We start from the raw sequence: 26,917 nt of genomic DNA on the forward strand, positions 1-26,917 counted from the left end.
ACAGTTGTGCAGCTATCAGCGCAAATGAATCTCAGCGGTGATTCATAAGCTGTCAAATAAATGCACACAGAAAAAAAAAGATGTAAAACGAAAAAAAAAATAGAGTGGCCGAAAAGCGCTCCGAATTACCTGCGCATTAACAATAACGGCGCGAATCGGGATACTACACTACTATGCACTCTCTAGTTTACACACACCACACACACACACACACACACAAGCACACACGGAGGCAAATTTACACTGGCTTACATGAAATGCAATTATTATTTTACTTTTCCACGGTCTGTTTGAGATCCGGTTGCAGCTTATGCGAAGCTAATTAAACTAAACTTTGTTTACCCAACAGGAACCCATTGTCGTAGGATCCAAAAACCCATACCCATCGATAATGGTAATACCATGCGTTTTTCCGAGCTATTTATAAGTAATCTGTCATTTGGAGACAGACAACATGATGATGATTTCCTTAAACTTTGCGCTTATTTTTACCGGCACTCTGTTTGGACTACTTGTACACCGAAGAAGATAAAACATATCCGACGGATGGGGAATGGAAATCGTCATTAAAAAAAAACCGCAATTCTATTATATATGTTTTGCTTTTTTGCTGCTGCTGCTGCTGCTGCTGTCGATGTCGCTGTTGCTGTTGCTATTCGTTGTTTGTGTTGTTGTTGTGCATTCGGTTTTAATTTTAACTAATGTTAACTAGCTCTCGCAATCGAAATAACACAGACGCAAACGATGGCATAAACAGAACTACCAATGAGAAATTATCTCAAAATGTATTTCAGGCAAAAAGTAAAACAGTAAAAGCTCCTCTCATCGAGCACTCGCACTCGCATTCGGATTCGCATTCGGATTCGCATTCGGATTCGCAAACCGACCGACCGACCAGCCGAACCGAGCCGAACCGAACCGAACCGAACGAACGACCACCGCAACCGCCCCGAAACAAAAGCAGCAGAGAAGAGAGCGGAAAAAAGTGAACGAGCAGGCGTACATATGAGTAGAAACTGACAGCAAGAACTGAGTAGAGTACCAGAGTACCGGAGTTCCCCCACCCATATCCCATATCCCCTACCCCCCCATACACCCCCGGTGCCCATACCGAACATATCCAAGGGGAAAGCGCGAAAGGGGCGAGGGGTACATTCCTGCAGCCTCAACAGATTGTTGGATGCGCGAGTGACCGTTTGCTGCCACCTGGTTATCGAAGCTTCAACGCAAAACACTCAACGAAAAAATACTCGTTTCGGTATATTTCCAGTTGCTTTTTAATCAACTTCGTTTAAAGTTTCAAATACCATTTTGGCGGGCAGATGCTTTTCAATGATGGTAAGAGCCGACTTAACGTTCTAGTTTGAGAAATTTATCATGCCGCCTGCTTACCGACGGAAATTACTCGATTAGGCATATTTTCGGTTGCTTTTGAAGCAATTTCATTTCGGTGGGCAGTTTCATTTCTATTATGGTTAAGGTTCTAGTTTGAGAAAGTTAACATGAAGTGACCATTTGCTGCCGCCTGGTTTCGAAACTTTAACGCAAAACTTCGAAGGAAATAATTATTTTCGGTATATTTTTAGTAGTTTATTGAGCGACTTCGGTTGGAGTTTTAAATATCATTTTAGCGGTCATTTTGGTAAGAGCCGATCTATTAATGTTATGTTAAGTTAACATGAAGTCAAATTGTTCGCTTGATCAATGTGAACTTTAATTTTCGAACAACAAATCTGTGTCACACGAGCCTTAAGCCATTTTGGACTGCCAAACCTGAAAAAGAAAAAACTCTTAGATATATTTTTCATTACAACAAACTCTAATCATAAAATTGTGAAAGTAATTGTTTTCGTAAGAGCCAATTAACCCAATGTGAAAATTTCACATAAAATTTCGAAATCATATAAAATTTTAACAGCAATGCATAAAGCGTTTTGTGAAAATTCAGCTTTCGAAACGTGACAAGTTTTTACCAATTTAACTCAGCTCCTATAATTCTTTGGGTACTTTCTGAAAGTAATAAAAATAACTTTATTTTTAATATTACTTCCAAAAGCTGAACTCTGGATTCAAAGATAAAGCACTAAATTTTCCAGTAGATGGCGTTTTTACCATATAGCATCGGATGATCTCATTTCTATATCTATTTCTGATGCCGTAATAATTTAGATTCTTAAAACTATTTCCACCAAAGGATTAATGCGTTATTTACTCTAACAATTTAATTAAATTGTTATTAAGTTATTGCCTATCGATTACAGTTTTTTTTCCACCCCCGTTTTCAGGATCTTTAAAATACACTACAAACTTCATTTAGTGTCGTGATTTTCACGTCATACACCTTAATAAACATATGTATATACACATATAATTCATAAACTCTTTTTTAAGATGTTTTTTAGTTTTGTTAAGATACTCTTGGTTAAAGAGTAATGTCGAAAAATGACATCAAAAATGCGTTTGACCGTTTTATTAATTAAAAATTGATTTTTTTAAGGATACATCTGTTTGGAAAACTTTATGAAGAAATTATAGCTGAAGTAATTAAGGGGAGAGGCATTGAAAGTAGAACAGCGCAAATGCAAGAGTGTTTGAGTGAATGTTTACAGCGCATGAATTAATTTTTCCATGTTTTGACTAGCGTTGTGGTTGTTCTTCGAGCTGAGGATGAGGTCCGCTCAAAGATGTACTGAATCGAGTCAGGTTGAGTGTACTAAGCCTTTATTATCAAACACGGTGCAGTTGCAGTTTAATATTTGACTTTGAAGCGGGAAAAGCGCGCGCACAATATAGGGAAAAGCTGGGCTGAATCAGCGTTGAAGAGAAAAGCTCTTGGCTTATTTCAGCTAGGACTGGGTGCATTGAACTTACAGTTCACCTGACAGGTGAACCAAACTGGTTATACCTGAGCCAGTGACTGATTCCCAGGAGGGTTTTTGGGTCTGGCCGATCTGTTTGGCATGAAAAAGACTAAATTATATACAAAAGATTGTAAAAAATAAACCCCAGGTGGGTTTATATCTTGTTCTCTAGAAATATAGAAACATCAAAATAATCCAAATCCTAAGAATAACGGTAAGACCTATGGCTTCATTATAATTATAACAAATCTTTTCCAAAAACGCCGGTTTAAAAAAAAACAGAACAACGAAATTCAAACAAATTTGGAATTTTTTTTTCCGAAATTTGAAATAAGTTGTTTAAGTTTTACCCAATATTTGAACAACAAAAAAAAAATAGTTGTTTAAACAGAAAAATAAACAACCATTTTTTTTTTTAAATTTATTTGTGTCTTGGTGGCATAGACTTGAATTTATTTTAAAACCAAAAATTAGCTTTATTTATTCTTCATATTTTGACTTTAATTAAACCAAAATCAATACAAATACATGTCTTACGTGTCGGATGAGTAATTTTGTTGCAGTTTTAAATAAGTTATTAATAATGAAGTTTATTTTTCACTAAAATAAAAATATATTTAGGGTAAATATTAATATGGGTTTAAAAGAGTGTTTTTAAAATAAAATTCAATTTACACATTTGAGTCGGCTAGAGCCTCGTTTACCAAAAAAATTGCCTTGCTTTGTTGAAAAAATCTAATTTCTCCCCCGTCTGCCACAATTTACCCAAATCTTTTTGCTATTTAACTGTAAAAACTGTAGGCATTTGCTGAAATTCCCACGCTTCGAAGTGGAATATTTTAATTAATATTATGTTTCATCAACTGACTGCCTTCGCAAAAGCGGCGGCGGTGTAAACGGTACACAACAACATTTCCGCTATTGAGATTTTATGCCGTAGTGTGAAGAGGGTGTTAATGTTAAGACTGGCTACGTTCATCGAAACTAACTGTTTATTGGTGAAGGATCGATTTTTTCGATAAACGATTTATAAGTTACAATGTTGTAATTTGATTATATTTTAACTTCATCCATTCACTGGCAATTCAAAATTATTGGCGCCAAGCTTATTATTTATACATATGACAGTGGAGTGTATCATTGGCGTTCCATTATAGCTTTTACCTCTTTTCGCAAATAAAATTATGGAATTGTTTTTGTTATGAAAGTGAAGTGTTGTGGAATTGTTCGAAACAAGTGTTCTAAAAACAATCGATAATGCCAAGCAGAGCCGAAACTCGATACTTGGGTTGGGGCGATCGACACTTTGACTGCCCTGCCCTGGTATGCGTATGACAATAAATTATTATATGTATATATGTAAGTAAATATATAATAAAAAAAAGCCCCAGCCCGAGCACTATCCTCTAGAACATTTCACCACAGCATATAATGGTGGGAAGTCTCCGGAACATCCTTATCTTATCGTGCGTGGTGGACACGGGACGACCACTAATCAGAGGAGAGTATTGCTAACTCACAATATTATTGATAAACAAAGCTAGAGGCTAGAGGCCAGCGTCACACGTTAGCTCTTGTTAGCCCAACCGAAAGAAGGAGATCCAACTGTCGGCCATGTCCGAACCAGGAATCAGGAAGCTGAGTCAGGAGCGGACCCGTGAATGGCTGGCCAACCAGGCGGCCTCCGCGGAGGAGGAGGATCTGGAACTGGAGTCCATCGCGGAGTCGTCGGTGGTGGACAGCCTGGACTATGAGTACACCGAGTACGGGCAGGACGAGGAGGATGCAGACCAGAACACCAGCGAGGAAATCAGCACCATGACCTTAGGCACTCAGATTGGTAAGTTCACTTTATTATACCAGTTACTTTGTATGTATAAAAAAAAAATTTATAACAGGTAGAGGGAAACGTTTCTGACCCTATAAACTGTATATGTTCTTGATCAAAATCAAGCCATTTCCGTCCGTTTGTCCACCCGTACGAAAAGAATTAGGATTTAACATGCAGAATTTTGGTATACTTCACTAGTTAAATTGTACATATGTGTTTATTCGGGCCATATCGTTCAACTTCTACCAAATTTTCCAACTCGAACCAGTATTTTAGAACATATTATCGTAAATGTAAATTGTTGGATACTTAAAAATGTGAAGTTCCGCCTGCAGTTCGGCAGATGGCGCCACCTAAAACCCGTTTTGTTTTTTTAGAGATTGTTAAGTTGAGTCACGGGTATATCTTAGTGGGTGCCCCACTATAGCTTGTTACAATTTAAAAACTAGCAAATCAATATCTTCTATATCCCATAAAGCCACCAAGAAACACTCGATCATTAGCGACACAATACGCGATCTCATGAACTCGATCAACAGCATTCAAACGCTGGGAAACGTCAACATCAGCAACTCAACCAACGTCCATATCGGCAATGTGACCAATATCAATGGCAACATACAGATCATAGCCGACAGTCTTGGCCAGTCCCGAAGAGATCGTCGTAACGCTTCGTCTCCAAAAGCTCCCGCATCGAACTGCAATACGCAATTCGACGAAGATTGTCAGGATGAGTCGGAAGAAAGGATACGCCCAGATGTATTTATAAGGCGCCAAAGTAAGTTCAGCTACCGCAAAATATCCCTTGACATCTAAATACTACTACATATTTACAGAATTCAAAATACCAAAGGAGCTGTGCTCCATAATTCCACGACACTCCTGGCTAGCACAAATGCCCATGGAGGATCCGATACCTTTGCAGCTACCCGTTAAATATGTGGTCATCTGTGAGTAGTTAGTTAATCCTGAGTCGTAAAATACACCTTTAAGTTTAAAGTAACCTCCAACTTAATTAAATAAAAAAATTTCTTAAACTTTGTAATGGTTTAATTTAACTTAAAACATAATCCAATCGCATTTAAGTTGAAAGTAGAATATATAAATGGCATATATTAAGGACCATTCCTAACATTTTCGGTCTCTTTTTCCATTGTAAGATAGAGCTTTCTCGATGTCTTTGTTGTCCTTATAATTATTATCTTTAAGTCTATTCCTAGCATTTCTCTCTTTACTTTTTTTTTATAAAAGCTATTAAGAAAAAGCTCTTTAAAGACTTTGTTGTTCTTCTATTTGATAGGACCCTATTCTTATTTTTTCTGTTTTATAAATCATAGGGGAAATGTAAATGCAAAAATATTGCATCTATATTATAGTAGTAGTAGAATATAATCTTAAAGACTATTTTAAGCATTGTCTTTTTTATCAAAGCTATTGCTATAAAGCTTTTTAAGGGATTTGTTGTCCTTATATTTGTTCTACAAAACTTAGATTAAATTTAATTTCAATACATTTACTAAAATAAAATAATTTAAAGAATTTTTTTTTTCCAATTTACAGTACACACTGCTACCGAGAGCTCAGAGAAACGCGCGATCAACGTGAGACTTATACGAGATATGCAAGTGAGTGCTAAAATGGGACCTTTAAAAATAACAAAGTCTTAAAAAACTTAAAAATAAATTTGAATTACATTACCCTTTTTGTGTTTTCAGTGCTTCCACATAGAGTCGCGGGGATGGAATGACATTGCGTATAACTTCTTGATTGGCTGTGACGGCAACATTTACGAGGGTCGCGGCTGGCGAACCGTGGGTGCCCATACACTGGGATACAACAAGAAGTCGCTGGGCATCAGCTTCATTGGCTGCTTCATGCGGGAGCTTCCGACGACGGACGCCCTCAACATGGGCCGCAATCTGCTGGCCCGCGGCGTAGAGGATGGCCACATCGCACCCGACTACCGACTCGTTTGCCACTGCCAGTGCAATTCGACGGAGAGTCCTGGCCGACGATTGTACGAGGAGATACAGACGTGGCCCCACTTCTACAATATCGAGGAGGAACAGCAGTGAAGGGACAAAGCAAGGCACATAACTTCATGACTTCAATGCACCTGAGTTGGGCACACAATTACCTGAGTTCAATTCACCCTAGGCTTATATCACACCGTTGAAAATACAACTGTTATGCGTAGCATTTAATTTTTACTTTTGTGGAATTATGACAAGGAATTATGGCCACTAGAATTAAATACATGTTTCATAATCTTTGGAAAATTCATTTTTTGGAGCCAAAAGTTTTTGTTTTGGGGAAATTAATGTATTTGACATCGCAAAACAGTAAAACTTGATGGGCACTTGAAACAAATATAAATTTGTTGCTTTTAATGGTTCTGACTAAAGACAAAATAATTATATTTTTTATTATTTAAAATTTTTAACAATACTTTATAACTGAATTTTGAAAAAAACACTAAAAAATTGATCAGCGAACGTTATCCAGGAGCTATATTTTAAATGCTTATCATTTCTATTTATGTAATGTTTGATAGTTAGTTCAGATAGGCAATATATGTACATAATCCGTTGGCCATAATAAATTAATTAACAAAATAAAAAGGGACAGCAGTAGCGGTCTCATTGATAAGAGTGAGCTGGAGAAGTGAAAAACAATGTATTTTTTTTATAAAACATTTTTTAATGAAAACAAAATCTCTTAAATCCAACTAAACTTTAACAACTGCATTAGAAATGATTTTCCTTAAAGTTTGCCGGGGCTCTATACTGCTCCTTAATGTGAGCCCGGTAGTCCTCATCATCGTCGTGGCACTCCTTGAAGCATTGAGTGCAAAATAGGTCGCCACCACATCCCTGGCAACGGAAATCGGCGTCTTCGTTGCAAATATTACACCAGGGTAGTTCTTCGGTGCCGGTACTGGGCACCTCAATTGCAGTTTCACTAGCTTCATTTTGCGGCACTGCCGACAAGTTCGATTCGTCCACATACTGATGATAGAAAGATAATGATTTAGCTATAACTTGAATCGTTAATTATTTTATTTACGTAATTAATGAATATGCTATATATTGGGAAAGGTATGCAATTTTGGGAACCAGCTAAGGTACAAGGTATTTGCGAGAATAAAAACCTAGGTAAAGTTAAAGGTACACGGTGTATTAAAAGGAACAAAACAGAATACAAAAAAAATGTTTTAATTTCATTTTTTTTATCAATTCGGGATGAATAAGATTATGTAGAAGTTGCAGTTGCATTTTTTATAAGCACCTAAAATACCTAAATAAAATATCAGATTAGGGAAACATTTAAAATATAATAAATAACTAATTAATAAACATAATCTTCAAGATGTAGAAACTATGTTACTTAGAATAAAAAATTATGAAAATTCAAAATCAAAATGAAACAAAAATAATTTAGTACCTAAATACCCAGTTTAAGTAAGGCAAAAAGTAGCAAAGTTTAGGTATAAGTATCTGTATCTAACTGTGAAAATGAGGCGAACTGAGAGCATGAGTGGAATGTTGTATATTGGTATACTAACCTTTTTCATTATATTCCTTAAAATGGTCTCGTCATCCTCTTCTTTGTCCGATAAGTTACTGCTCATATGGGATCTCGATGGGCCCGCAACGGAATCGACTGGTGTGTCGCGGAGTGCTAGCAGTCGTCGCTCAATCTCGGAAATTGACTCATCCCGTTGCTTGTCAATGTTTTGATCCAACTGGGTTTCCTCCACAAACTGAGCCAGCAAATCCCTCATTTTCTCCTGGTCATTTCTTTGGTCAGTGGATAGGAGCAGATCCTTTCTATCGTAGTTGACTTTATGCGGCATGCCGGTCAGGTTGGCGAGACGAGTGCGAATCTCGTCGTCCGTGGCATCCACTCTTTTGTAGTCCTGCATTCGCTTGGTCAGTGCACTATCCAGGTTTTCATCAATATCTCCATGGTTTTTGGAACTCGGCGATGAACCAACTGCAGCACTGGCTGGCACCAAAGCCGCGGGCAGTTCCTCCTGCGGCAGGAGATCGCTGTGTTTGTCAGGCAATGAGTTATACATTCAGTACAAGTACATATGTTATGTGCACCTACTCAAAGAGCTCGTCCAGGGCGCCCTCTGAATTTTTCGATCCCGGCGATGAGGGCTTCGCCAGATGCAATTTGGTGACCAGCACCCCGGGCAGGGCATCACAGTCTATCACTTTTTCGGCATCGGCGCTCGCCTGCAGCTTGGACAGCCTGTCGTAGCAGATGAGGCACACGTTCAGCACCTTTCCCGTGTGCCTGGGCACTGGCATCGGCCTTTTCAGGCACTTGGAGCAGAACGAGTAGCCGCAGTTCGGGCATCCATACTATTGGAGATTTTGGTGATTATTTATATGTAAACTCTTCTAATCCATCTGAGAATTAGCCATAGGACACTTGCCTCTTTGCAGAATAATCCGTATTTTCGCCCACAGCCAAAGCAGCTCATAGTAATGGGAAACCCAGATTGCAAATCAACATAAAAAATAACAAATACATCGAATTTTTTTCAAATTAGTTACTTCCAGTTAGGGATGGTCGCGTGAGCGACTCTTAAACAAAGACAAGTCACGACACTTCACGCGAACTAAGTTTTGGTGTATGAGGTCGACAGAATTCGATTAAATAATATTAAAAGCACACAAGCAGGAGATATCAACTACTCTTGTGTAAAGTGGCCTAGATTCTAGATTTCTATTCGAATCTTTAAGAGAAACTGAGAGTAGTCAAGGAGTGGTAGTTCTATTTCTCAGTGTCTTTTCCCATTTTTTTTTTTGGTAAGTTTTATAAAGGCAAAAACATATATTATTTTTCATAGGAAACAAACATATATATTTATTTTCTTTACGTTGTAAAGTTATTTATTAGCACTGTGCAACAGCTGATATGTCAAAAGCCCAACCATTCAACTGGCGGAATGGTTGGGATTTTTGACAGATGTGAAACACCAAATCTCACTGAGCCACTATTTAAAAACAGCTGACAATAGCGCCAAAGGAATATCATTCTTAAGGTAGTTTTTAACTTTAAATAAGTCTTTACATTCAATAGAACTTTTATATATTTTCGTCCTGAGCGATTTGATACTCTCTAAGGGTTTGTTAATAATCTATAATTTTACGTACATTAATTTTAATAATTCACTCTTTTTAATCAAAAGTCGATAGCACGGCATGATCCCGGATGCACATTCACTTGTTATCGATTGCCGACTCGGACTCTGCCCTAGTGGAATCGAGGCCTAATAAAAACAGATATTAAACGATAGGGTAAAGGTCTATCGACTGCCGTGGGGTATCGTCATCGCAATTGTTTTGAGGTGTCGAGAAGTCAATTGATAAATTACCGTTTTTACCATAATACAATTACAATTAATATCTAATCTAATCAACCACCTTGATAATATTATTTGACTTGATCTGTACAATATTAAGCACGGCAAGTAACTCAAAACAGATGAGGAACCCAATTGAAATGAGAGCAAACCAGTCGGGTTTAAGAAGCAATACACTTGCAATGTTTTATTGTTTCCAATGCGCATTTGTAAAAACCTTTGAATTGCATTTGATTGCAATCGCTGGCATTCAGTTTTTACATACGTATGCACGGAGTGTTTTGTGAGTGACAAAAATAATAAGTAAATGGCCTATAAAAACCGTTGCTCTCTAACAAGAACTGCTGAAATACATCATGTGACTTTTATGCCTTGTACCAATCGCTAATTGCGTTGAACGGGTATATTTTGTATTTGTTTAAAAGTATGTAACAGGTAGAAGGAAGCTTTCGTGACCTTATAAAGTACACATATGTGGTATATAAGTACATATGCGTGTACATATGTATACCCTGTTGTTCGTCAGGTCAAGTTTAGAACTATGTACGTAAATTGCATTTTTCTGATGAATAGTACGTGGCGTTTTCCTAGGTGAAAAGTCAATGCATCATTACCGTTAGCTGCTGAAAATGATGATGGGATGGGTAATATGTCCTCTATGCGGTGGTAATGGGTACAATAACAACTCCTCCGTCAATTTGAACAGATAAATGCTGATGGCTATGAAACTCGTAGCAACACTTTGAAATTACGTGTAAAAATATTTAATTTAATTAAGTCATTTGTCATATTTACCCCGCCGAGCATAGTTTGCACTCAGATTTGTTATAGGTATTCACTAATCTGTTAGATCTAAATGAACAAACTGAATAACAGTTGAACAGAAACTCACTGGAATTGAATTAATTTATAATCATAGAACTTTGTGTTGCAGCTCGAACGATTGATTGGACGTTGACTAGCATTCTGGGCATAACACCATGGAAGAGCCGAAAATGGCAAAGTCACCGGACCTGCCCACCACATCATCCGGATCATCCGGATCCACTTCGACCGAGAACGTTGGCTACGACAAAATAGCCTGGACCAGGGATATCACAGAGCCATTGTCGGAGGAGTCATCCACCAGTCAATTGCGACCGCTGGGCACATCGATGTCATCTGATTCGGCGGCAGAAGCAGCGAATACATCCAACACATCGTATTCCTTTACCGGGAACTACCTTTCCGGCGGCAACATTGCCGACCTAAAGTCTGGCGGCACCTCTTCGTCCGCTGGCCCCGAGAGTGCGTCGAAATCCAACGAGAAGGAACAGAGCAACAAGGACCAGAACGATGAATCCCTTTACGAGTGCAATATATGCCTGGACACGGCCAAGGATGCGGTGGTCAGCATGTGCGGACATCTCTTCTGCTGGCCCTGCTTGCACCAGTGGCTCTTGACGCGACCCAATCGCAAACTCTGCCCCGTATGCAAAGCAGCTGTCGACAAGGATAAAGTCATACCGCTCTACGGAAGGAATAGTACGCATCAGGAAGATCCTCGGTATGTTCTCTTTTATATATCGGCACTGTTCTGTGACTTACTTTGCCTAGTGCAAAATCAAAAGCCTTCCTAGTAGCCCAACTAGTTACCTCAAGAAAGATTAATTATTAAGGTCTAGTTTTCAACTGAATCGAAACCAACACAACTTTACAAAAAAAAAAAATAGTTTGTAAGAAAGCCGTAAAGAATTTAAAAAATATTTCAGCAGTTGTAAAAAGGTTAATCTCTCATCATTGCAATAATATAGTTTTTATGATCACAAAATTTGAGAAAGCCCTTAGGAGCTGAAAAATATTCCAGCAATAATAAAAAAAAAAGAGGCAATCTCTCAACTTTGCAAAAAGTTATTTTTATGATCAAACATTATTAAATGGGAAAACAAGAACGTTTCCGCGTATTGATTTTAATTTGATTAGAAATCAAAAAAGTTAATTATTATGGTCCCAAAGAATTGGAAAACATTCCAGAAATTGTCAAAAACTAACTAATTTTTATGATCGGAAAATATTCTAGGATTGATTGATTAATTTTATACAAATCATCCATCTACTCTATCAAAATAAAAAATATTTCAAGTTTTGTCAAGATCGCTTGACTCTACTTTCATTTTTGAAGTATTAGATTCAAAATTGTTTATCACACTGATCATACATTTTTAATTGTTTTTAAAAATAGATTCAAACATGGAACTTTTAATTCGCCATTTCAGAAATAAAGTTCCACCACGCCCTGCTGGTCACCGTACAGAACCAGAGCCTGTTCCTGGTTTTCCTGGATTTGGATTCGGAGACGGTTTTCACATGTCCTTTGGTATTGGCGCTTTTCCCTTTGGATTTATAACTTCATCACTTAATTTTGGCGAACCGCGTCCTGCTGGTAAGTTATTCCCTCCGCTGTAACAGATACATTGTTTAAATATTTTTTGTAACGATCTTGTTCCAAATTCAGCTGCTAATCGTGGCACAACGCAATACGAGGATGAGCAAACCCTTTCTAAGCTGTTTTTGTATCTGGCCTTTTTGTGTATCGGATGGCTGCTTTTTGCATAGCAAGCTGCTGACGCATAAAAACCACAAAGCGATAACAAGAACGTATATTCAAATGTGTATGGAATGCGTCCGAAGTAGTCATATAGCAGTATCCTCCAGTTAAAGCAACAATATTCTTAAAAACGTTGGGTAAAAATCGTTGGTGTGATTAATCAAAATAATTGGAATACTTTTCGGATTAAACTGTACTTCGAGCATTTGTAAAAGCGTTATTGACATGTGAAATCCGAAAATATTTCATCAATTTCGCGTGTCCCTATGACCTTCAACATACCAGATTGAAAACTTAAAATCATTTCTTCGGTATGTTCTCGGATTGCATTGATTTAGTCAAAAAAAAGTAGTTGTCAAAAAATGTAAAAATATAATTATAATAAAATCAATTAAAAAAAAAAAAACAAAGGCCCTTATTTTCAGGAATTGTACAAATGCTAAAAACATTGCATAGCAGGGTAAAATGCAAAAAAAATAATTTATGGTTTACACATTATTTTTGTTTTTGTTATATATTTAGGAGGTTAATTCTTGGGTGTTCTTATGTAGCTGAAACTTGGTTTGTGAATCGTCTGTGTTAAGTTGTATAATAAATACTGCTTTCTATTATAAGGTTTTTTTTAGGAGAAAGGAGAAATTTATATAAGTTGAGAAAATAATCCGGCTGTTGTTGTTTTGAAAGCCATTCAACTTCCCAACCTTTAGCAAAATATCGGAATTATGTCGCAACTAAGCACATATAGACAATGGGCAAAAAAGATAGATACGAAAAATTGTAAAAAAAGTAATTAAGTTTATTGCTTAACATTAAACTGCACAACATTCTTGTTAACTTGCAATGGCCGTTGCCTCAAGAGCAAAAAAACACATATAATAAAACCGGTCGCTACTTAAAATATCTTAGCTAAGCTTGGCGTTCGGCGAAAGGGATTCCACGAACTGGACGAAACGCTTCCAGCGGTTCGTGAATTGGTGGACGTCTTCAGGTGGAGCTTGGGCTTGGCCGCAATACTTGTGGGACTGGGAAATCCGGATGATATACCCGATGAGCTGGCCGCCGATAGCGTTGATAATGAACCTTTCGACGACAATGGCTGGGTGTAAAAACAAATGAAATTGAGTGTGTAATTCCGGGATGTGCTCAATGGGACTAACACACCTTCAAGTAGTTGCGATCCATGGGCGTTATGACCCTCAATTCAAGTGTGGAGCCACAGGACTGTATTAGCTGCACCACCTGCTGATGAGAGTACCACTTAACATCCATGCCGGCTATTTCGACTATGAAATCTCCTTCTTTGATGCCGCCAAGCTGCAACGACATTGAACCACCAAAATCTGCAGTCAATCTGGGTAATCGAACACAGCACCATTTACTTACGTCGGCCAGCGAATTGATCTCGACATGCGCAATGATGACTGGTGCATCGCCGCGCACATGAAAGCCGAAATTCTCAAACTCTTCCTTATACAGATTAAATCCACCATCGTGCTCCTCGTCATCGTTCTCCAGCGGACACTTATTATTGTTGATGGGGGGCACGTTGTGGTACGAGGAGGATCCCTTCTGCAAGCGCACACATCTCGGCGCTGTCCAGTGGCGTCGCGCAGAAAATATTGCAATGGGTCCGAGGCGCTTGAAGGGATCCTTAACCTTGTGCGATGTGAAATCGGGTCCCGTCAAGGATAACGTAAATTTTGAAGAGGCTGAGGATGGCATAATGGTGAAACTTCGTACAATTATAGATCACATGGCATACATACCTTCAACGACCCGCTCCAGAAGGTCGCCCTCTTCGATGTTGTTGGCCGACGCCTGCAATCTGAACTTCTCGAACTCCTCCTGCGACTTGGAGTGCAACTCCTTCATGACTTCAGTAAGCGACGTCTTGTTCTTGAGAATGGACAAACATAAGTAAGGATATCATGTATACATGTATGAAACAGAGTGTGATGAATTGAGAGTGATATTAAAAGAAAGCTTTCATAAATAACATTTTACTTTTTATCTAATAATTTATAGCGATCTAAAGCTTAAAAAAAAATCCCCTTTCCATTATAAAAAAAAAGTGGTTTTGCAGAAAAGTAACTTAAAACCAGCTCACTTTAAACCCATTTCTTTTCTTACAAATATCCGATTCGGAAAAGGCATGCTTTAAATTTCTATTTATAAATGTTGACTGACAAAATTTCAAGCAATTCTTTTGAACATTTAACTAAAACCTTAGCTATCCGAATTCGAAAAGGCATAAATATAAAGGTGTTTTGGTTTCATTTTCTACAAATTCGCACTTAAATGTTGGTTTGTAATTTTATATTGTTTTTTTTTTTTATTTCATACCTTTAAAAAATTGTTGTTTTAAATATTTAAAAATCTGCATTTAAATGTTTTTTGTAATTTTTAAACGATTTTCTTGAAATTTTTATGATTTGACCTTAAAGCAGTATTTATTTATTTAATTTATTATTTGTGGTTAATTTTCTAAAAATCTTCGTTTAAATGATGACTGTTAATTTTTAATCGTTTTTTCCGAACTTTTAATGTTGTATACCCTTTTTTTCATATAAAAGATTTGATGAAAAATATGCAACTTACTCTGCTTTTCAAATATTTAAAGATATAGCAGATAGAGAAGTTTTTTCGTTCTTATTTTTATAAACTGCAAACTAAGTTACAAATTCCTTTTAAATTTTTGACAACGATTTCTTAAGTTTTCTCTTTTCTGCGGCAGCCAGTTAAAAACAGATAATTAAACAGACTCTATAAATAACCCAAAAAAACCCATATTTTTGGGTCTTACCGTTTGGAGGGACCTTCCAATTTACATTGTATTTACCTTTAGGTACCGGCACATCCGCTGCAGTCGCTGGGCTTCCTCGTTACTGGCCAGAGCTTCCTTCAGGTGGGCCAGTTTGTTAGCGACGGAGGTGGCGGCCTCTTCGCTGGAGATGCACTCCACCTCCTGTGAGTTGCCAATGAACGATTCGGAGGACAGTCTGGGTTGGTCCTTTTGGGAGGGCAGGGATACCTTCAGCTCCTCCGTTGCATCTATGCTGCGTGCCTTGTAGAAGTGTGCGAACGCTAACAACGCGAATGGCGGTTAGAATGTGGTTTACTTCAAATGATAGCACCTCTAGTTACCTTTGTAGAGTTCCGCCTTGACCGGCACCAGTCCAGCCCAGCACTCGGGCAGATAGGTATGTGTGTCGTTCGCCTGGATGTTCTTGTGCATTTCATTGTACTCGTGCGATATCTGGGCAGCCTCTCCAGCTAGATCGCGATACGCCTGTCGCGGGATTGGATTATATATGTATATAGTATAGCTGGGTAATTCAACAAACTGTAACACCTTTCTTATTTATATCTAATGTGGCTTACATTCTTCCTAGTGTAGAGTGAATGGTATTCTATAAAATGATGGCGATAGCAATAAATTACCACTTTCTGACTTTAATTGGTTTACTCATGCACTTTACTTTGGTCAGATGTTTGTAACGCATTGAAATTGGTAAAAAAAAAAAAAAATACCAATTGATTGCAACTTTAATGCTGAAATCTAACATTCTTTATCAGGAATTTGAAACATTTTTTTTCTTCAGATTTTGACAAAGGACTGATGACCTTAAAATTTAATCCCTGTTTGATTTTGAAAAATTCCTTTTTTTTTTGCAAGTTTTTCCATTTTCATAAGGGATCATGATTTTTTTTTTTGATAATTGGGCTTAAACAAAAGTTTTTTTATTTATTAGGAATTTTAAACAAAATGCAATTTTTTTTTAATTTATTTGCGTTGTTTGACTCTTTTGGGCAGCTTATAACCTAATCGATCGTGCAATGTATTCTATTATCAATATGATGTATGGAAGGATCGATTACGATTTGTTTTGGAAGGGTGTTAACCTTCCACCAATAACGAGAGACCAGATTAACCGACCAATTTGGTATATTATCAATTTCCTGTCTTATAATTGATAATACTTACACAACTGAATTCGGTGAGACCTATCGCCTCAATTTGCAGCTGTAGCTTCTCAAACAAACACTCCCGGGCCTGGGAAAGCATTAGGGAGACGAGGACATCAAGGACCTGCGGTTTCAGGTCCATCGAAGGGGCATTGGTGAACGTGTCGTAGATGTGGCGAAATACTCCCGCGGCACGTAGAAAACTATCGACGGCCAGGTCGAGGCCCCGCTCGGTGGTGCGATCGTGGCGGGCACCAATCTGGGTGTATATGCCTCCCAGGTTGAACAGGGTGCAGGCCTTCTCGAAGGCAATGGTCCGCTGGCACGAGGGCACGCCCGTAAGTGAGTCATACCACTCAAAGTACACGCCCAAATTGCGATCCGGCGGAAAGAATCGACGTTCCACGTAATACAGCGTGTTGTAGTAGCGGAAGAGCAAGGCGACTCCAAGGGCGTCGCGTGATGGTGTTTTGGATGCCTTAATTGAATCGGATCACCATCGAATCATTTCTTACTTCTATGCTATTGAGGGACAAATCACTCACCTGTCTCGTATCCGTCATATCTGCTATGGCGTCTATATATATGGAGGGCTCCTCGCTGTAGTGCTCCAAGATAAAGTCCGAAAATGGTTCCATAAAATTGATTTCCTTGGTTTCCTTCAAACCCAATGGTATCATGGGCATAATTCCATTATGACTGTTGAATATTTACAAGTGAATCATTCCAAATGTGTTCAACGAAATTATTTATCGTATATCACAAATTAAGTAACATTAAATGAAAAGTAATATTTCCTTGATATATGTATGTTAATAGGTGTTTCTGGTGCACTCCTTAACAATTCTTTATTTGAAAAACTATTTTAAAAAAATTTTTTTTTAATAAATAAAAAAGTTTTGAATTTGTTTCCTTTTTTAATTTTAAGATATAGTAACAGATAAAAATCTTAATACAGTTTTTAACATTTTCTAAGATAAATCGTTAGACCAAGAAATAATTTTGAAATGGGTGTTTGTTTTCGTAAGGTAAGAAATCTTACCTTTCACTTTGATAGATTTCCACCGATGAATTCAATTCGGCTAACTGCTCCTTCAGCAATTGCAAATTTGAATTGACGAAGCTCAGTTCCAGGGCGACTGTGTCCCGCAGTTTGCGGTTTGAAGTGGCCTTAAATGGATGGAATTTAAATTGAACTTTAATGTAACGGATTTGCAAATGTAAGCGAAAAGATATATACCTTATATAGATTCTCGGCTCCAGCTCGAAGGCGCAGTTCCTTGTTTATCTCTTTGTTTAATTTGCAGCGCTTGTTTTGCAGTTTGCTTCGGCATGTTGCAGCTCTTGGATCGGAACCCTGAAGGATATAGATGGTATAAAGTCAGTTAAAAAAAAAAAAATCTCAAAAAAATATTGATTATTAAAAAAAGTTCTCTTTTAATTTTGACTTTGTAACATTTAAGGTTCCTCTGTATGTTATAAAAATCACAAATGATATCCTCTAGCTCAAATTTGTAAATTATTTATTTTAATAGTAATTATATTATAACTTGAATTTAACACCCCCAAGCATTTAGCTAAGAAAGTATCAATGCAGGTCCTCGAATGTCCTTAACTTTGTTTTTCCATAAGGCTTTTAGTCGGAAAACTTAGACAAGGCTTTTGATATAATATTACTGATATTGGTATACAAAACATAAAAGCTATTTAATTCATGACTTTTCACGATTTGGCTAATCGTTAAGGATATAAACTTATATACACTTACCCGAACGAAACAAAACGACAATTCATTTTGCTTCTCGTCATCTTCATTATCCTCGTTCTGCCCAAAACTGGCGTTCTTTCCATCCATGTCTGTATCCATTTTGAGAGCTCCAATATTAAACATTTCCGGATCCAATTTAACTCCTTTTGACTGCCACAGCAGGGTTGTTTACACTATTCAATAATAAACTACTTTTAGTTTAGTGTTTACTACATTTGAATAATTATTGTAAAAACTTTAATGGGTCACTCACTCTTATAGCTATTCTTTTTTTTACACAATAAGTGGGTCTATTTTAGATCTTAAGATCGTAACCACAATATGTATTGATCTTATTGAAATTGAATTCCAAGAAAAAAAGCACTCGAATTCTTAAGCTTCACATTGCACCTTTGACTTTGAAAACATGACGAAGAGAATCAAAATATCAAATACTCCTGCACTATAAAAAAAAATATATAGAACGGATCTATGACTTGTAAATGGTGTTGCTTTGATTTATATTTATTTAGTTATATGGTTCAAGTCGCCATTGGTAAGTTTTTAGGAGGACGAACTTTAGTTAAATAGTGTTTAGTTTAATTTTGCTAGTCCTACTTATACTAGTTCCTTCCATAATGATCCTAAAATTGCATTCAGATTTGTTTTAGAAATAATGCATTTATCACAAATTGTCATTAGCTTTATTTTGTTTCAGTGTATTTCAAGTTACAGGGGATTTGCATCTAACAGATAAAGTTTTCTAGGACACAGAGATTGGACTTTGGTTGGGAGAAATTTATGGTACACCCGCGAATAAACCAATCGAAATCTTGGGCCTACACTGAAAAACAATAGGAGTTAATTTGCATTTATTGATCTTCCTCTTTTAATTGCTGCATTTTTCGATCTTTTGTTATTGTTGTTGTTGTTGTTGATAAACACCTGTCAGCACGTCGGTGATATTTTCTATGTTGATTTCACGTATTCAAAGAGCCAATCAGATTTATAGCATAAAACACAAGACACAAAACACAATATCGTGAATGGGGATCATATCTTTAAAGGGGGGAGGTGTTTCGCCACTAGTTTCACTATCTTATTCTGGCGTTCCAGCGTCTATGACATATTTATGATAATCCGTTGCGTTCCACATCATCAATAGCATACTTTTAAAGCACTGTTATGGCACAATTATTGTATATACATATTTACATTGTGCGGAGTATAAAAAATTCGTGGAGTTTTAACAAAAACTCGCAATGGCCATTTGTTGGCCACAAATTGTCACAGTTGTATGTAGTTGTAGTTGAGTGCTTCTAATCAGTGTAATATTATTTACACTGATTAAAAAGCATTTGAATTTATTATCAGATATGTTCAACTGGTCGCCACTACACTTTCCACTATTACCAAAAAAAAAAAAAGCAACAGGTTACTGTTACCTGTGGACAACCGAATCGCCAGGTACGAGTTTCCGAATCACCGTAAAGTCTCAAACTGGTTATTTACTCAAGCCTAACTATTTGGGGCCAGTGTGACCGCCACCTGTCCGTTGTAATATGCCATCCGGTTTACGAATACAAAAAAAGTGGCTTTAAATATTTAAAAAAAGTTTAAACACATTTTAAGCCAACTTAAAGCATATATTCGTGACTGTTTCGTGTGAAAATATGGTTTGACTAAAAGTTGATTGTTAATTAAGCTGTTCTAAAACTATTTTTATAATCTTCGTTAAAATAACTAACTTTTTATGTAAACATATTTTTGTTATCTGGTGTGAACCTGTTCTATCGCGTTCATTTGATTTGCATTACTTTTTTGACAAGCCAATCGTTAAATTAAATTAATGTAAGCAAACTAAATAAATAAAAAAAATAAACGATTTACTTTGTTACATATGTTTAATTATTAATTATAATTGACATTTTTTAGTTTACGTTCGTATCTTGGGTTAAAAACCCTTTAATTATTTTAATCTAACTTCGTATTTGTTCCAATTTGAATCTAACTTTTTTTTAATTTCCCAATTTAATTACTTAAAAAACCGTAGACACGATTAGCTTAAGTTTTTATTGGTTTAAATAGTCAAATATACGTTTGACGGTTAAATATTTTGTTTCAGTTTAGCCAGTGTGACCGTAAACCGATAACACATAAAACTTTCAAGAAATAATTGAGTGAAAGTGGTATTATTATTTTTTGAGCCTGAGTACGCCTTGTATTAAATTTGAAATCTTGTCCTCAAATCGTATGGAACGATAACATATCGATTAATGTCATCTAAGCAAAGCGGTAGACTTGTTTATTTGTGAAGCCAAATATGGACCTGCAGGGATTTATGCAGCAGATGTACAGTGGTGCACCGGCCATGCCCATGATGATGCCGCACCCGCTCCCGCTCCCGAATGGCTACGGATACGGGATGGCCCCTGGACAACAGCAGCCCTTTTGTCCGTTTCCCCCCAACGGAAGCTACGGAAGCAACTACGACCGGATTGTGGACAAACTGGAGGACGAAGACGAGGAGGAGAACGAGCAGCAGCGGACGCTCTTCTGTGGAAATCTCGACGAGCGCGTCACTGAGGAGATCCTTTACGAGGTCTTCCTGCAGGCCGGTCCCATCGAGGGTGTGCACATACCCACGGACAACACGGGGCGGCAGAGGAACTATGGCTTCGTTACCTACCAGCACCTGTGCGCTGTGCCCTTTGCCCTCGACCTCTACCGTGGCTTGGAGTTATTCAACAAGAAATTGACCATCAAACAGCGGGGCGTCGACAAGGCCAAGCAGTCGCCATTGCCATCGCCATCGCCATCGCTATCCTTCAACCAAAGTCGCCTGCGCAACCCGTTCATGGTGGAGTTGCCATCCCAAGCGCCGCCTACGGCCCTGCCCCCGCACCACTATCATCGCCACAGTTTGCATGGCGCCAAGCCCTACGACCGCAATCCGTTTGGCAACAACGGGGACCAGCGGCGCCGCAGCGACAGCTCCGCAATGGAACGCAGCCGGCCGAGGATGCAGCCGCAGCAGCACCACCAGCACATGCAGGGCGGGAGCAGGAGGTCGGACCAACGGCACAACAACAAGCGCCGATTACTTTAGAATCTAAGTAGCCTTTAATTACATCCATAAGTTAGTATACAGTCAAGATCACCAAGGAGTCCTCATGATCTTGTTTATCCAATCACCTTAAGTGTTAAGGATTCCGCCCAACTCCTAGTGTCTGTAAGCTGGCTATCGACACATGAGACTAAGAGCAAGAAGGTACACAAATTTCACTGTTTCATAATATTTTCACTCCCATCTTAATAGATGGGAGTCAATCTTGGCTCGTGCTCCCATCTTCGTGATTCAACTGAAACCAACTTGCAAGAAACGCAATCCGTACGGAAACATACAAAACAACATGGAATAACATGAGAAACAACAATGTATTTAGTAGTCCTTAAGGTTAAAAATACATAAGCCAGGTTGCTTACAAAAAATACAAATATATTGAAAGCAAACCCCACTCTTAAATTTTAGAATTTTGGTCAAAAAAAGCTAAAGAAAGTCGCCAAAATAGATACCGTCAAAAATTATGGATTATTTTTAGGCGCTTCTTACAAGGCAAATATCAGAAATCTTAAGAACTATGTTTTATTATCGACTATTCTTGTGATTTATGGGTCTGGCGAATCTTTTTTATACCCTTGCAGTTTTTTATAAGTTTGCAATGCAGTGAAGGAGACATTTCCGACCCTATAAAGTATATATATTCTTGATCAGCATCACTAGGCGAGTCGATCTAGCCATGTCCGCCTGTCCGTCCGTTTCTACGCAAACTAGTCTCTCAGTTTTTAAGCTATCTGCATGAAACTGTTCCAAAAGTTGTTTTTCTATTGCAGGCAGCGGATCGGACGATCGGAAAAATAAATGAAAAAAGTTATAACTGTGCTGTTTTTTAATCTACGGCTTAAATTTCATCAAATTCCGACAACTGTATCATATAGCTCCCATGGAAATAATCAAAATATAAAAAAAAAATTTAACTTTTTTTACATAGTAATTTAATGGTTCAGAATTACGCTTTTAATATTATTCAAATTGGAAAACGTTATCGTATAGCTGCCATAGAAACGATCAAATAATTTAGCTGAAAATCTTTATATCCTCAATGTGTTTAGATATATACGCAAATAAACAAAAATTCAAATGTTTTCAAGAATATTCCATTTTTAAAATAGCTGCAAGGGTATATGAACTGCGGCTTGCCGAAGTTTGCTTCCTTTCTTGTTTTTTTTGATTAAAAATGCAGCAATTCATAACAAGGTAAACTTTGGAAAAATTTATTGAATTATTCAAGGGTAGTAAGTCTTCTTGTATCTGTTCTCCCGACTTTTACCACGGATCGCCCGTGGCACGTACACCTTGTCGTGCTGGTCGAGTGTTCGTCGCCAGGGATTTACTTCCCGCTCAAAGAATCGACGTTTGGGCTCCATGGCCCGATTGTTATTATCAATCTTGTATATTTTCTCCCACATGTAGAATTCAGGTATCTCCAGATGACGCGGTCGGTTTGAGGCCAGATATTTAAAGGTCTTAGCAATAAAGTCACGTTGTTCGGTGTTCTCATACGCGGATATGTCGGATGCTACATACGGCTGTAGCTCCTCGTTGGTCCTCTGAATACTTGGCACGTTGGCATAGAAATTCAGCAGCTGCCGCAGTGTGGCATCGTTGAAGTCCACGCACTTGCCGTTTGTCGCAATCTCTGCGTAAAGTGGCAGAGGCTTCGTTCCGCGACAGAAGTTTACGCGCGGATTATCATCCTGGTGGTTGCCGTGCAGCAGCAGCGTATTCAATTGATACTCGTAAAAGCTCCACTCCCTGCCGTTCGTGATTACAGTTTGGGTGTTCATGGGATAGGTGAGTTCGTTGTAGGTGTTGAAGCCATTGTAGTTGGCCTGGGCCAAAAGCCATGCATAAGACGATTTGATGGCCAGCGAATGAAGAGCCTCCTGAAGATCGCGTTCGCCAAACGATTTCGGTCGCAACTGGAAGTGAGCCCGCGATTGAAATGAGAGCAGTCCGAAGTTCTGTTCATTACCCTTGGGCCAATAGCCTGGCACATTGGTGGCATGCTGATGCTTGGTGCTATAGCCAAGGGTGCGCGGATCGTGCTTAAAGCGGGGCACTTGTTTGCTCAACTCAATATCCTCGCTTTCCGCTGGCGTTTTCCAAGGCAGCAGTTGCTTCCGATGGCGCAGAGACAGATACGGTGCTCCCGTGTACTGCACCAATCGATCTACGCTCTGGTTTGCATCTTCCTTTTGCCACTCCCTGCCTTTCTTGGAGTTGCGCACGTTCTTGGGCGGATCTACGCCGCCAACCGCCCAGAAGGCTTCGTGGCGCGGATTGTAGTCGACCTCGACCTCATCCAAATGCTTGTGCTGCTCGCTGAGAGCCTGCAGCACGGCTCGGTTGAGCTGTTCCACAATGATCTGCGTCAGCATGCGCTCCTGTTCCACGGCACTTGGTTGGCCACCATTGGTTAGCTTCTCCAGATGCCTGCGCTTGGTAATCAAAAGAATATTTATTATATCAGAGCGGCTAGTTTATGATATTGGGCCCCTTTTGCAACAGCTGAATTCTCATCTGGGATTTATAGTGGGCCAATCAGATGATAACTCAGATGGGTTAAAAGGCGGCCTTTGCCTGACTCACTTGTAGTAGTCATGTGCAAACTCAAGGGCTTCAATGACATCCTCACGGACCGCCTTAAAGTCAGCATCCTCGCTGGGCTTGTCGCCTTCTTCCTTGACCGCCTGTGATCCTGATCCTGATCCTGTCGCCTGTGGCAGATCCTCCAGCACAGTTCGCGTGTAGTGTTGCGTGAGCGGCAGTGCATTGTACGGAATCTTGGAGTCGTTGAAGTCAACCACTTTGTAGCCGTAATAGCGGGGCATATTTATTTTGATTAGCTTCTCCTCCACCGTCGGCACCTTGCGAATCTGCTCGTGCCACTCGGAAGCATCTCTTTGCTTGCGGGCCTTGAACGACGGATTCTGGATCTCCGGATACGCCGGCTCCGCAGAGTACTCCGAGTCCGCCACATTCGCTTGCAGCGACTGTCCGGCCAAACAGCGCTTGTACGTCGTTCGCAGGGGGTTTACAAGGCTCAGTCTCAACATATCGCCAACTTCAACGCAAGTTGCGACTTACGTTTTGGGACGAACAAAATTCAGTTTACTTAACAGACATAAACGAGGTTATGTCATTACTGTTGACGTAGTGTGACCGAATATAAGCTTAAATGTCACTAATAAATGCATGCGTCTATATAGCGACGGTCAAGTAGCTACGGAGGTGGAACGATGGAATGTGAAACAAAGGGGGTTTTTTACTTTTCATTTTCTGGCATAGGTTTCCTTTTTAGCTTATTCTTTATAACTTTAGATAAAGATCGAATGTTGGGTTCGATTCCAAGTATTCTATGACATAATCACATACTAAAGGAGCCAAGGCTTTAACGTACATACTTAACTTACTTACTTATTCAGCAATCGACTAGGCCGTTGGGAATAACAGCATCTGGGGGCTTACACGAATTGACACTTTTTATTTCTTAAAATTAGAAATCATAGAAGGTGCTTACTTTTGAAAGGCCAATCTTTAAAGAATCAACATGGATGCCATGTAGTGCGAATTCTCATTTTGTGTTTAAGAAATGTATTTTGGTTGCATTTTTAAATGTATACCTTTAATTTACCTTAACTTTAAATAAATAAAAACTTGATTTGTTCCCTGTTTAAATAAATAAAACGGATAAATTTTAAATAAAACAATTTCAAAGTTGCTACATCACCGTTTCAATTTTGATGCTTATTTGAACATTTAGTATATTTTTTCTGAGAACGTTGGCATATTTGAACGGTCTTGCTGCGGTCACACTAATCGCGCATTGCAAAAAAAAATATGCACAAGTCCAGTCAAGTCAATATTCCGCATAAAAGCTAGTTAAAAGAGTAAACAACATAACGGCGCCGTTTATGCGAACATCTATCGATTGTGTTGCCTACCACTACCACCGACATCGACATCGAACGCATCCTGTGCTGCTTGCAAACTGCGTGCCAGAGTAAATCCACCGGGACGCAGCAGAAGCCAATGCGCTGTGGTTCAGTCCGCCGCCTCATTCATCCGCATGCTGAATCCGAATCCGAATCCGAGAAGAAGTCCCAATCCGAACTCTCCAGCAAAATGAATCCCTGCGTGCTGCCCACTCCGTTGCCCGATTTGGATGGCGACAAGCGCTGGCACAGCATACACCGCCGCTTCCTCTCCGACTGTCGCGAGAAGGATCCGGACGTCATATTCCTGGGCGACTGCATTTTCGAGGCGGTCCAGGATAGCGAGGCGTGGAACCAGTACTTTGCACCGCTGCACTGCCTTAACTTTAGCATACGGGACGATTGCACCGAGCACGTCCTCTGGCGCATCGAAAACGGAGCTCTGGACAATGTGAATCCGAAAATCGTGGTCCTCCATGTGGGCACCAACAATGTGAGGAACAGTGCCGAAGAAGTGGCCGAAGGAGTTCTGGCCAACGTTTCCAAAATACGCCAAAAGCTGCCCAACGCCTATATTCTTCTTCCCGTAAGCGATCTCTATCTCTATCTACCCTACCCAATTATGTGTGACTGACTTTCTACTACTTCTACTACTACTGCTGTTACTTTTACAGTCTCTTTTGCCGCGAGGACAGCAACCGAATAAGCTGCGCGAAAAGAACGCGACCATAAACGAACTGGTCAATGGACTGACCAAGGGCCAGTATCGCGTACAGACAGTTGCCATTGATACGGGACTGGTGCAGAGCGACGGCAGCATCAGTCATCACGATATGTTCGACTATAAGAACCTTACCAATGCTGGAGCGAAAAAAATTCTTGAACCCCTATACGACTTGCTTTCGCAGATTCTCAACGAAAACGAACCGGAAAACGATCTCACACCCTCCGAATAAAGTATAACCATTCAGCTATCATCTTCATCATCAACACGATCATTATAATAACCCATAAACAATTCCCAGAATGAATTAAAACAAATGTATTTTTTGAAATCTCAAAAGCAATGGAGCTGCGAGTAAATCTCACAATTAACCATAAGTTTTCTTATCGAATAGTAAACATTCGCATTATACCATTTGCAAAATGAAAAAATTTCACATTTATTTATAAGACAAAACATGATTGTAACTGTTACCCAGCAAGCATCAGAAAAAAAAAAACTTCTTAGTTATTTATAAAATATTTGCTGCAGCCAAAATCATATTCCAAACAAAACAATAGCTGTTACCATCTCGTTATTAAAAGACATTTAGTTATAATAATTTCCCTACGAAAGAAATATAAAAAGCTTCGTAAGCCTTAAAATTAAACAAAATATTGAATTTAATAAGCGTCCAAAATGTTGCGGTTTTTTAGTAGCCTTGCAAAAAAATGTGAAAAGAAAAACGATTTTCTTGAGTTTTATTAAGGGGTTTGATTTATT

The 26,917-nt window shown here is 38.7% G+C and overlaps 7 protein-coding genes across 9 annotated transcripts; 4 read left to right on the forward strand and 3 right to left on the reverse strand.

Moving 5' to 3' along the window:
• The first annotated feature begins 4,118 nt into the window (after positions 1 to 4,118).
• LOC108134910 (peptidoglycan-recognition protein LE) lies at positions 4,119 to 6,971 on the forward strand. The gene is made up of 6 exons (XM_017255422.2): positions 4,119 to 4,220; positions 4,287 to 4,701; positions 5,171 to 5,470; positions 5,529 to 5,642; positions 6,253 to 6,317; positions 6,408 to 6,971. The coding sequence occupies exons 2-6, from the start codon at positions 4,476 to 4,478 to the stop codon at positions 6,765 to 6,767; spliced, it is 1,065 nt and encodes a 354-aa protein (XP_017110911.1). The 5' UTR covers positions 4,119 to 4,220; positions 4,287 to 4,475; the 3' UTR covers positions 6,768 to 6,971.
• Positions 6,972 to 7,371: 400 nt separating this feature from the next.
• Positions 7,372 to 9,298, reverse strand: LOC108134911 (abscission/NoCut checkpoint regulator). The gene is made up of 4 exons (XM_017255424.2): positions 9,140 to 9,298; positions 8,806 to 9,065; positions 8,258 to 8,744; positions 7,372 to 7,700 (listed from the first exon to the last, which is right to left on the reverse strand). Exons 1-4 carry the CDS (start codon positions 9,185 to 9,187, stop codon positions 7,440 to 7,442), a joined length of 1,056 nt encoding a protein of 351 aa, XP_017110913.1. The 5' UTR covers positions 9,188 to 9,298; the 3' UTR covers positions 7,372 to 7,439.
• Positions 9,299 to 10,016: 718 nt separating this feature from the next.
• Positions 10,017 to 13,033, forward strand: LOC108134938 (E3 ubiquitin-protein ligase RNF185). Of its 2 annotated transcripts, none has more exons than XM_017255462.2 (4): positions 10,017 to 10,176; positions 11,007 to 11,618; positions 12,328 to 12,494; positions 12,567 to 13,032. In XM_017255462.2, exons 2-4 carry the CDS (start codon positions 11,053 to 11,055, stop codon positions 12,665 to 12,667), a joined length of 834 nt encoding a protein of 277 aa, XP_017110951.1. In that variant the 5' UTR covers positions 10,017 to 10,176; positions 11,007 to 11,052; the 3' UTR covers positions 12,668 to 13,032. The 2 variants fall into 2 exon arrangements, with proteins under 2 accessions (XP_017110951.1, XP_017110952.1); XM_017255463.2 differs by having other exon boundaries at positions 10,025 to 10,057; positions 12,567 to 13,033.
• A 401-nt stretch (positions 13,034 to 13,434) lies between these two features.
• On the reverse strand, positions 13,435 to 19,921 carry LOC108134924 (rhophilin-2-A). Of its 2 annotated transcripts, none has more exons than XM_041710430.1 (12): positions 19,818 to 19,921; positions 18,394 to 18,566; positions 17,866 to 17,982; positions 17,668 to 17,795; positions 17,171 to 17,324; positions 16,645 to 17,103; positions 15,804 to 15,948; positions 15,499 to 15,743; positions 14,426 to 14,555; positions 14,043 to 14,368; positions 13,821 to 13,973; positions 13,435 to 13,755 (listed from the first exon to the last, which is right to left on the reverse strand). In XM_041710430.1, the coding sequence occupies exons 2-12, from the start codon at positions 18,514 to 18,516 to the stop codon at positions 13,552 to 13,554; spliced, it is 2,184 nt and encodes a 727-aa protein (XP_041566364.1). In that variant the 5' UTR covers positions 18,517 to 18,566; positions 19,818 to 19,921; the 3' UTR covers positions 13,435 to 13,551. The 2 variants fall into 2 exon arrangements, with proteins under 2 accessions (XP_041566364.1, XP_017110933.1); XM_017255444.2 differs by having other exon boundaries at positions 18,394 to 18,568; positions 19,822 to 19,840.
• Positions 19,922 to 20,596: 675 nt separating this feature from the next.
• On the forward strand, positions 20,597 to 21,885 carry LOC108134818 (RNA-binding protein 7-like). The gene has a single exon (XM_017255271.2). It carries the CDS (start codon positions 20,696 to 20,698, stop codon positions 21,479 to 21,481), a length of 786 nt encoding a protein of 261 aa, XP_017110760.1. The 5' UTR covers positions 20,597 to 20,695; the 3' UTR covers positions 21,482 to 21,885.
• Positions 21,886 to 22,679: 794 nt separating this feature from the next.
• On the reverse strand, positions 22,680 to 24,646 carry LOC108134925 (39S ribosomal protein S30, mitochondrial). The gene is made up of 2 exons (XM_017255445.2): positions 24,086 to 24,646; positions 22,680 to 23,929 (listed from the first exon to the last, which is right to left on the reverse strand). Exons 1-2 carry the CDS (start codon positions 24,550 to 24,552, stop codon positions 22,720 to 22,722), a joined length of 1,677 nt encoding a protein of 558 aa, XP_017110934.1. The 5' UTR covers positions 24,553 to 24,646; the 3' UTR covers positions 22,680 to 22,719.
• A 672-nt stretch (positions 24,647 to 25,318) lies between these two features.
• LOC108134819 (platelet-activating factor acetylhydrolase IB subunit beta homolog) lies at positions 25,319 to 26,883 on the forward strand. The gene is made up of 2 exons (XM_017255272.2): positions 25,319 to 26,017; positions 26,106 to 26,883. Exons 1-2 carry the CDS (start codon positions 25,529 to 25,531, stop codon positions 26,385 to 26,387), a joined length of 771 nt encoding a protein of 256 aa, XP_017110761.1. The 5' UTR covers positions 25,319 to 25,528; the 3' UTR covers positions 26,388 to 26,883.
• The last annotated feature ends 34 nt before the right edge of the window (positions 26,884 to 26,917 follow it).

This window comes from Drosophila elegans, unplaced genomic scaffold (genome assembly GCF_018152505.1).
Source record: "Drosophila elegans isolate 14027-0461.03 unplaced genomic scaffold, ASM1815250v1 contig_149, whole genome shotgun sequence".
Lineage (NCBI taxonomy): Eukaryota > Metazoa > Arthropoda > Insecta > Diptera > Drosophilidae > Drosophila > Drosophila elegans.

What these genes read in the sequence shown, in the direction of transcription:
- LOC108134910 (XM_017255422.2), top strand. Translation starts at nt 4,476, where the DNA reads ATGTCCGAACCAGGAATCAGGAAGCTGAGTCAGGAGCGGACCCGTGAA. An exon ending in GACCTTAGGCACTCAGATTG is followed by an intron (nt 4,702 to 5,170) that starts GTAAGTTCACTT and finishes TATCCCATAAAG; the next exon opens with CCACCAAGAAACACTCGATC. An exon ending in GACTTATACGAGATATGCAA is followed by an intron (nt 6,318 to 6,407) that starts GTGAGTGCTAAA and finishes TTGTGTTTTCAG; the next exon opens with TGCTTCCACATAGAGTCGCG.
- LOC108134911 (XM_017255424.2), bottom strand. Translation starts at nt 9,187, where the DNA reads ATGAGCTGCTTTGGCTGTGGGCGAAAATACGGATTATTCTGCAAAGAG. An exon ending in GCCCTGGACGAGCTCTTTGA is followed by an intron (nt 8,745 to 8,805) that starts GTAGGTGCACAT and finishes TGACAAACACAG; the next exon opens with CGATCTCCTGCCGCAGGAGG. An exon ending in TAAGGAATATAATGAAAAAG is followed by an intron (nt 7,701 to 8,257) that starts GTTAGTATACCA and finishes TTCTATCATCAG; the next exon opens with TATGTGGACGAATCGAACTT.
- LOC108134938 (XM_017255462.2), top strand. Translation starts at nt 11,053, where the DNA reads ATGGAAGAGCCGAAAATGGCAAAGTCACCGGACCTGCCCACCACATCA. An exon ending in ACGCATCAGGAAGATCCTCG is followed by an intron (nt 11,619 to 12,327) that starts GTATGTTCTCTT and finishes TCGCCATTTCAG; the next exon opens with AAATAAAGTTCCACCACGCC. An exon ending in TGGCGAACCGCGTCCTGCTG is followed by an intron (nt 12,495 to 12,566) that starts GTAAGTTATTCC and finishes TTCCAAATTCAG; the next exon opens with CTGCTAATCGTGGCACAACG.
- LOC108134924 (XM_041710430.1), bottom strand. Translation starts at nt 18,516, where the DNA reads ATGTTTAATATTGGAGCTCTCAAAATGGATACAGACATGGATGGAAAG. An exon ending in CAAGGCGGAACTCTACAAAG is followed by an intron (nt 15,744 to 15,803) that starts GTAACTAGAGGT and finishes TCGCGTTGTTAG; the next exon opens with CGTTCGCACACTTCTACAAG. An exon ending in GGATGTGCCGGTACCTAAAG is followed by an intron (nt 14,556 to 15,498) that starts GTAAATACAATG and finishes TCCATTCTCAAG; the next exon opens with AACAAGACGTCGCTTACTGA.
- LOC108134818 (XM_017255271.2), top strand. Translation starts at nt 20,696, where the DNA reads ATGGACCTGCAGGGATTTATGCAGCAGATGTACAGTGGTGCACCGGCC.
- LOC108134925 (XM_017255445.2), bottom strand. Translation starts at nt 24,552, where the DNA reads ATGTTGAGACTGAGCCTTGTAAACCCCCTGCGAACGACGTACAAGCGC. An exon ending in TTTGCACATGACTACTACAA is followed by an intron (nt 23,930 to 24,085) that starts GTGAGTCAGGCA and finishes TACCAAGCGCAG; the next exon opens with GCATCTGGAGAAGCTAACCA.
- LOC108134819 (XM_017255272.2), top strand. Translation starts at nt 25,529, where the DNA reads ATGCGCTGTGGTTCAGTCCGCCGCCTCATTCATCCGCATGCTGAATCC. An exon ending in ACGCCTATATTCTTCTTCCC is followed by an intron (nt 26,018 to 26,105) that starts GTAAGCGATCTC and finishes TTACTTTTACAG; the next exon opens with TCTCTTTTGCCGCGAGGACA.